Raw genomic sequence first — 9,487 nt, 5'->3', positions numbered from 1 at the left:
CTTCCACTTTATGTCCGTTACTGCTCGAGACCCGACTGGAGACAAAACGGTACAGTGATTTATTCTCTGTTAGCTGGTGAGGTGAACGGTGCCCCGGTTTCCTCCTATCTGTCTGTTAACGGAGACACGGGGGTGATCCACGCTGTGAGGTCGTTTGATTATGAACAGTTCAGGAGCTTTTAAGTCCACGTGATGGCCAGAGACAACGGTTCTCCTCCGCTCAGCAGCAACGTGACCGTGAGTGTCTTCATATCAGATGTGAACGACAAACTCTCCTCAGATACTGTACCCCGCCCCGGAGGGCAACTCCTTCATGACCGAGCTGGTCCCCAAAGCTGCACACGGAGGCTCTCTGGTGTCCAAAGTGATAGCGGTGGACGCGGACTCCGGACAGAACGCCTGGCTGTCCTATCATATAGTGAAATCCACTGATCCGGGATTTTCACTATTGGTCTCCACAGCGGAGAGATCAGGACACAGCGGGACATTTCTGAATCTGACAGCATGAAACAGAACCTTATTGTGGCAGTGAAAGATAACGGACAGCCATCTCTCTCTGCCACCTGTTCCATGTATTTACTTATTTCTGATAACTTGGCTGAGGTGCCAGAACTGAAGGATATTTTCTTATGATGAGAAGAATTCCAAACTGACCTCTTACCTGATCATCGCTCTGGTTTCTGTGTCCACCTTTTTTCTGACTTTCTCATCATCATCCTGGGTGTTGGACGCGGACTCCGGACAGAACGCCTGGCTGTCCTATCATATAGTGAAATCCACTGATCCGGGACTTTTCACTATTGGTCTCCACAGTGGAGAGATCAGGACACAGCGGGACATTTCTGAATCTGACAGCATGAAACAGAACCTTATTGTGGCAGTGAAAGATAACGGACAGCCCTCTCTCTCTGCCACCTGTTCCATGTATTTACTTATTTCTGATAACTTGGCTGAGGTGCCAGAACTGAAGGATATTTCTTATGATGAGAAGAATTCCAAACTGACCTCTTACCTGATCATCGCTCTGGTGTCTGTGTCCACCTTTTTTCTGACTTTCATCATCATCATCCTGGGTGTGAGGTTTTGTCGCAGGAGAAAGCCCAGACTGTTGTTTGACGGAGCAGTCGCCATATTGACGGCACAGGAACTTTACGCAGCACTTACAATTATGACGCGTACCTGACAACAGGTTCTAGAACCAGTGACTTTAAGTTTGTGACATCTTACAATGACAACACACTTCCTGCTGACCAGACTCTGAAGAAAAGCCCGACAGACTTTGTTGACGTGTTTGGCCCGTCAGATGAGTCTCCAGAGGTAGGCCATATACACTTTTGTATCTAACATTCAACGTTTATTGTGACCACCCAGTGTCATCATCATGCAGTTCAAGTAACTTTGCAACTAAATAAATGAGTAGATCATTTTTGACATTATCAATTATTTTTCATGTGATGCTTATGTATGAAGTAATTTTTTGGCATAAAAGACTATATTCATAACTCTCTTTCGAAATATATTAGAACTTAATTTTTTTCTTGGCTCTGCCTTTTTCGTTCAATTCTTGCTGATGATTTAATACCGTTTCTTCACAATATCTGGACCATAAGCTTTTTGAATGAATGGAAATCTGTTCATTTCATACAGTTCAAAACAGCAGTAATCAAAGTTTCATTTTTTTATACATTGCCTACTACTTCTCACATGTGTGCTTAAGCGACAAATAGAACGTTGACCCATATATTTTAATACATTTCAAGCGACTGCTTGAAATACTGTTTTGATTGCCATCATTGATAATATAGCCTTTTTGATTTTCTTAATTGACGAAAAATTAAACAGTTTGTTTTATATAGGCCTATAGAATATAGAGCATTCATGTGGCCCTCAGACATTGCCTAACTACCACACAGTTCGCTATTGGATATTATACTTTTATGTATCTGTTGTTAATGAAACAATGACTCACAGTGAAAATAAAATAACTTTCCATTCTACATTACATAAACGTGAAAATAAGTTGAAAATATTTTGTAGACCTCCCTATGTTTGAAATTGAAACACGTTTTTCCATCACTAGTTTATAATAACGTAATACATACCATGGAACTTGAAACATAATTAATTTTTCTTTTTCGTGGTCAGTATGTATTATTGATACTATGAAGACTGAAATTTTAATTAAGGGGAAACTTTGCATTTAACTCTTGCCGTACAAACGCTGTCCATGGTGCTGAATGTTTTTTGGCTGTATGCGCCTATTTAACCGAACTCAACACATCCCAATAAAAACTTTCACTTGAAATATAGCGTATCCATATTGAGCGTAGCAGCAACTACGGAATTGTATGTTAGACTAGATCTTCTTTAATTGTAATATCTCAATTAAACTCAGGGAGTCGCTGCTGACTTGCAGATGTGAGGGCGTTAATATCTCCACCTACTGCAACAGGAATAATCCAAGCATTCAAAACAGACCTGTCATTGTTGGGGGAGCGGCGTTTCTTAGTTTTATCATAACGGTATTACAGACAAGAAATATTCTCGTGTTTATATTTTCTGTAGGGAAAATGATGGACCACAGAGGACAATCGTTCAGTTTTGTCTGTGGCTTTGCTCTTTTTATCCACATTACCACCGCAGACCTGAGCTATTCTGTTCCGGAGGAGATGAGGCCTGGATCCATTGTTGGAAATATTGCCAAGGACCTCGGGCTGGAAGTGGGGAAATTGTTGACTCGTAAAGCCCGTATTGATACCGAGGAAAGCTACCAGAATTATTGCGCTATTGATCTAAAAACGGGAGATTTTGTCATCAGGGAAAAGATTGACAGAGAGGAGTTTTGTGGGGAGAAGGTTTCGTGTATGCTTAAATTCGAATTAGTCCTAGAGAGCCCTTTGGAGCTGCACCGCATTTCACTGCTCATCCAGGATGTAAATGACAATTCACCCGTTTTTCCAAAGGAAGTAGTTAAATTGGAATTAAGAGAATCTGCCGACAAAGGAGCTCGGTATCGTGTCAACGAAGCACATGATGCGGACATCGGGCAAAATACCGTTAAACAATACAATTTACAAAAGAATGAACATTTTATTTTGTCTGTTCGAGAAGATACTGATGGATCTAAGAGCGTGGAGTTGGTGTTGGACAAAGAACTAGACCGTGAGAAAGAGCACGATTTAAATTTCATGCTGATTGCGGTTGATGGCGGCAATCCACAAAGATCAGGAACTGCAAATATACACGTGACTGTGCTGGATGCCAATGATAACGCTCCGGTGTTTGACCAGGCCTTTTACAAAGCCAGTCTGCCTGAAAACGCTGCCCTTGACACGGTTGCTATTACTGTAAGTGCCAGTGATGCAGATGAGGGAATCAATGGGGAGGTGACTTATGAATTTAGTCGTATTTCAGAAAGAGCTAAAAAAGTTTTCTCACTGAGCAGTAAAACTGGAGAGATAAAAGTCATAGGACCACTTGATTTCGAGAGTAATTCTAAATATGAAATGCGCATCGATGCCAAAGATGGTTATGGACTTTCGTCTGATTCCAAAGTCATGATTGATATTACTGATGTTAATGACAACGCTCCAGTGATATATTTGAAATCCCTGGTGAATCCCATACCTGAGAATGTGTCACCTGGTACAGAGGTGGGCATCATTAACGTGCAGGACAGAGACTCTGATACAAACGGACAGGTCCGCTGCTCCATTCAGCAGAATGTCCCTTTAAAGTTGGTTCCTTCCATTAAAAACTATTATTCTCTGGTGACCACAGGACAACTGGACCGTGAACTAGTGTCTGATTACAACATTACAATCACTGCCACTGACGAGGGATCTCCACCTCTGTCCTCCTCTAAAACTGTTGAGTTATCTGTAGCTGACATCAACGATAACCCACCTGTGTTTGAGGAACAGTCGTACAGCGCATATGTGACTGAAAATAACAAACCTGGCTCCACTTTATGTTCCGTTACTGCTCGAGACCCCGACTGGAGACAAAACGGTACAGTGATTTATTCTCTGTTAGCTGGTGAGGTGAACGGTGCCCCGGTGTCCTCCTATCTGTCTGTTAACGGAGACACGGGGGTGATCCACGCTGTGAGGTCATTTGATTATGAACAGTTCAGGAGTTTTAAAGTCCACGTGATGGCCAGAGACAACGGTTCTCCTCCGCTCAGCAGCAACGTGACCGTCAGTGTCTTCATATCAGATGTGAACGACAACTCTCCTCAGATACTGTACCCCGCCCCGGAGGGCAACTCCTTCATGACCGAGCTGGTCCCCAAAGCTGCACACGGAGGGTCTCTGGTGTCCAAAGTGATAGCGGTGGACGCGGACTCCGGACAGAACGCCTGGCTGTCCTATCATATAGTGAAATCCACTGATCCGGGACTTTTCACTATTGGTCTCCACAGCGGAGAGATCAGGACACAGCGGGACATTTCTGAATCTGACAGCATGAAACAGAACCTTATTGTGGCAGTGAAAGATAACGGACAGCCCTCTCTCTCTGCCACCTGTTCCATGTATTTACTTATTTCTGATAATTTAGCTGAGGTGCCAGAACTGAAGGATATTTCTTATGATGAGAAGAATTCCAAACTGACCTCTTACCTGATCATCGCTCTGGTGTCTGTGTCCACCTTTTTTCTGACTTTCATCATCATCATCCTGGGTGTGAGGTTTTGTCGCAGGAGAAAGCCCAGACTGTTGTTTGACGGAGCAGTCGCCATCCCCAGCGCTTATCTGCCTCCTAATTATGCAGATGTTGACGGCACAGGAACTTTACGCAGCACTTACAATTATGACGCGTACCTGACAACAGGTTCTAGAACCAGTGACTTTAAGTTCGTGACATCTTACAATGACAACACACTTCCTGCTGACCAGACTTTGAAGAAAAGCCCAACAGACTTCCTCGAAGCTTTTATCGAGTCTGACGATTCTTCCCAGGTAAAGACTCCATAGTTAAAGGCTCAGTATTCCACACACTTTATTGAGGATTTACTTCACCCATGATTTTAAAACAGGAATATAGGGTATATCTCATTTTGATGTATCCTATTAACAAAAGCTTTTAACCATTACATACTTTGCTATAAATTAATATAATGTTATCTTATTTTCCTTCTATCAGCAGTTATCGTGTTCAAGATTCCTGCTGTAAATTGAGCACAAGCTACCGTCCTTTAATGTTATAGGAAGAGCTGGGACTTGCATATAGTGAGCATTGGCGACATGAAATAATGATTCTGACGCTTTGCTTTAGCATATTGCTCTGCGTTTTGTTGCTAGCATATTATGCTTACTTTCTCTTTTCATGTCATATAGGATATAAATGCTCCTCTTAGAACATTCAGGAAATAATCATTACAAGATTATGGAACATATTCTTGCAGTCCATTCCTGATGTGGCAGTGTCTATGGTTCTGCATACCAGAAAAAAACCCTGATATGTTTACTTCATTCTTCTATTTAAATCGAACAGTTTTTTGGAGATGATCATGGTCATATATATACATCAACTAAGTATTATTTTTGTTTATCTTATTTGTTTACATAATGCATGTGTAAAACATGGTTTTGAGGTTGGTTGCCTTACATCTTTTGGTGTTTCTTGTGTTTTACTCATCTAAACATTTAAATTAGTTCGGTAAAAATGTAAAGCCACAGTTAATTATGAAGCAGTCATTTTAGTGAAGTAATGGTAAAAGGTCATTAGTTCAAAATATAGCTACTTCTTTAACACTCCCTCCCTTTTCTATATTACATACCCGTCTTTTATCCCTTAGCAGTAGCTTTAGATCATTGCATTAAATAATACTTCAATGTTGACAGTTATAAATTGTGGAATTGCAGCAATGATCATATGTGATATTTAAGACCCTGTACAGACCTGGCAATAGCCAACGCAATGCAGCCGCGTTACGACTCATTTCCAGTCAGTTACTACATTTTATCTTGATCAAGTGTTTTTAACATTGGCAACTGTGCTTTCTGGTGATAATGATTACTATCAGACAAGTACGCCGTTTTTCCTCTCTACAACTCTGTGAAATTGGATCCAGCCATATTGATGTGTCCCATCAGTTTACCTCAAAGCTGGTGCATTGGGCTATTGCTAGTTTAATAACGTTCCTCATTAACTGAGACAACGCCTGTATTTTTGTTGTTGGGAGCCGAGTGCTGCCACCAGAGCAGTAAGGTAGGCTAATTGGTCTTTTATTTTTTCTTTTCTTTATTTTAAGGTACCATTGATTTAAAAAAAAAAAAAAAAAAAAAGTGAATTTTTGGTAGATCAACGATTAAGAAATAACTTCCTCATTTTTTTTTCTTTTGGAAATCAAACATGACCATTTCTCTGAAATGTTTTTTGGTAACGGACGTTTGAGGTTTTCCAGATGAATGCGAATAGGCTCTGTCCATGGTGCTGAACATAGTGCTGGCAGTGTGGTAAACGGAAGGCAGTTAAGAGGCATGGCTGTACAGTTTTCTATCGGTATACTAGTTTAGTTTTAAGACGCATGTATCAATAAAACGTAATTAAAAAGAATAACGACAAACAAAAAAGGAAACATTATTATCATTTTGCAAGTTAATCTGAAAAGTTTTGTCGATTGGCTTTTTTATTCAATATTTGTATGTGTCAATACCACGCACTTACTACAGCTTTTACTGTTATGACTTTTAGAAAACCTACTGTGTATGCTTGGCTACAGAAAATTTAAACCTTGAAATAATCGCGGCGATTTCCAGTTGTTTGGTTTAATGACATATCTTCCCTTTAATCTGTTAAATTGTGACATTGTGCTTTCTGTGCTCATAGGGGACATGTCTATATCACACCACAACGGTTTCAACCACATGCCTATCATGTATCACTTGCTTTATCTTGAATCAACACACTGTGTCGCTGTCTACTAGTGTACTAGGAAAAATTGCAGTGCCGTGTAACGTAACGTCTCCACCCATTGTTCCTAAGCTTTGTGTTTCCAGTCATGTCGCGGCTGTGGAATGAACTGTGGGAGTCGTGGTGCTGATTTCTCTCTGTGAATTTGTCTGATTTAGTCCACCTCAAACGGATTCACCAGTTGAAATAAGTACATTTTAAATGTTTTTTCTTTGCTGCGGATATTCATCATTTTGAACAATGGAACACAAAGGATTTCCAAAGCTTGGCCTGGTTACTCGCTCTGTCATCTGTGTACTTGCGCTGCAGTCCGTATGTGCCGAGGTGAGCTATTCTATCCCAGAAGAGCTGAAATCAAGAACGGTCATTGGAAATATAGCCAAAGATCTCGGTCTGGATATAACTACCCTGTCAACTCGCAAGGCCCGCATTGATTCCGAAGGGAATAACGAACGATTTTGTGTTATGAATTTGAAAACCGGAGACCTGAGTGTTGCTGAGCGGCTTGACAGAGAGAGTCTTTGTAGCAATAAACCATCCTGCATTTTAATCCAAGATCTTGTACTCGAGAATCCATTGGAATTGCATCGTATAAATTTCCATATCCAAGATATAAATGACAACTCTCCGCAATTTAAAAGGGATCTAATCCGAATGGAAATAAGTGAATCCGCAGAAAAGGGCACTCGTTTCTTAATAGAGGAAGCACATGACGCGGACATTGGTCAAAATTCTGTTCAGGGATACATCCTAGAAAAGAATGACAATTTTATTCTTATGACTGATGCCAACAAAGTTGAACTTGTTCTAGAGAGTAAACTTGATCGAGAGAGACGACAAGAGATTGAATTGCCTCTAACAGCCTTTGATGGTGGTACACCACAGAAATCAGGTACTGTGATGATCCATGTCACTGTACTGGATGCTAATGATAACGCCCCAGTGTTTAGCCAGGCCGTTTATAAAGCCAGTCTGCCTGAAAACTCTCCTCTTGATACTGTAGTGGTTACTGTAAGTGCTACTGATGCAGATGATGGGGTAAATGGTGACGTAACATACGACTTTGGTCATGTTTCAGAGACGGATGAAAAGCTTTTTTCTATTGACAGTAAAACGGGAGAAATCAGAGTGATTGGCGCCACGGACTTTGAGAAGAAAAATTCATTTGAACTGCGAGTCATGGCAAAAGATGGGCTTGGGCTAAGTTCTTATGCTAAGGTTTACATAGACCTCACTGATGTGAATGATAACGCCCCTGTAATATATTTAAAATCCATGTCTAATCCCATACCTGAGAACGTGTCACCTGGTACAGAGGTGGGCATCATGAACGTGCAGGACAGAGACTCTGAGAATAACAGACAGGTCCGCTGCTCCATTCAGCAGAATGTCCCTTTTAAGTTGGTTCCTTCTATTAAAAACTATTATTCTCTGGTGACCACAGGACAACTGGACCGTGAACTAGTGTCTGATTACAACATTACAATCACTGCCACTGACGAGGGCTCTCCACCTCTGTCCTCCTCTAAAACTGTTGAGTTATCTGTAGCTGACATCAACGACAACCCACCTGTGTTTGAGGAACAGTCGTACAGCGCATATGTGACTGAAAATAACAAACCTGGCTCCACTTTATGTTCCGTTACTGCTCGAGACCCCGACTGGAGACAAAACGGTACAGTGATTTATTCTCTGTTAGCTGGTGAGGTGAACGGTGCCCCGGTGTCCTCCTATCTGTCTGTTAACGGAGACACGGGGGTGATCCACGCTGTGAGGTCGTTTGATTATGAACAGTTCAGGAGCTTTAAAGTCCACGTGATGGCCAGAGACAACGGTTCTCCTCCGCTCAGCAGCAACGTGACCGTCAGTGTCTTCATATCAGATGTGAACGACAACTCTCCTCAGATACTGTACCCCGCCCCGGAGGGCAACTCCTTCATGACCGAGCTGGTCCCCAAAGCTGCACACGGAGGCTCTCTGGTGTCCAAAGTGATAGCGGTGGACGCGGACTCCGGACAGAACGCCTGGCTGTCCTATCATATAGTGAAATCCACTGATCCGGGACTTTTCACTATTGATCTCCACAGCGGAGAGATCAGGACACAGCGGGACATTTCTGAGTCTGACAGCATGAAACAGAACCTTATTGTGGCAGTTAAAGATAACGGACAGCCCTCTCTCTCTGCCACCTGTTCCATGTATTTACTTATTTCTGATAACTTGGCTGAGGTGCCAGAACTGAAGGATATTTCTTATGATGAGAAGAATTCCAAACTGACCTCTTACCTGATCATCGCTCTGGTGTCTGTGTCCACCTTTTTTCTGACTTTCATCATCATCATCCTGGGTGTGAGGTTTTGTCGCAGGAGAAAGCCCAGACTGTTGTTTGACGGAGCAGTCGCCATCCCCAGCGCTTATCTGCCTCCTAATTATGCAGATGTTGACGGCACAGGAACTTTACGCAGCACTTACAATTATGACGCGTACCTGACAACAGGTTCTAGAACCAGTGACTTTAAGTTCGTGACATCTTACAATGATAACACACTTCCTGCTGACCAGACTCTGA

At 41.9% G+C, this 9,487-nt stretch overlaps 1 protein-coding gene across 1 annotated transcript in view; it reads left to right on the top strand.

The window, feature by feature from the left end:
• Window positions 1–4,976, top strand: part of LOC111239270 (protocadherin beta-15-like) — a 12,803-nt gene extending 7,827 nt beyond the window's left edge. Inside the window, exons 2-3 of the mRNA XM_022769107.1 lie at window positions 281–479; window positions 2,566–4,976. Of these exons, the coding sequence (XP_022624828.1) occupies window positions 281–479; window positions 2,566–4,976 (2,610 nt within the window). The remainder of the gene's footprint in view (window positions 1–280; window positions 480–2,565) is intronic.
• The last annotated feature ends 4,511 nt before the right edge of the window (window positions 4,977–9,487 follow it).

Source organism: Seriola dumerili, unplaced genomic scaffold (genome assembly GCF_002260705.1).
Source record: "Seriola dumerili isolate Sdu_G_001 unplaced genomic scaffold, Sdu_1.0 BDQW01002192.1, whole genome shotgun sequence".
Classification (NCBI taxonomy): Eukaryota; Metazoa; Chordata; class Actinopteri; order Carangiformes; family Carangidae; genus Seriola; species Seriola dumerili.
This window is presented reverse-complemented; position numbering and strand designations above follow the sequence as displayed.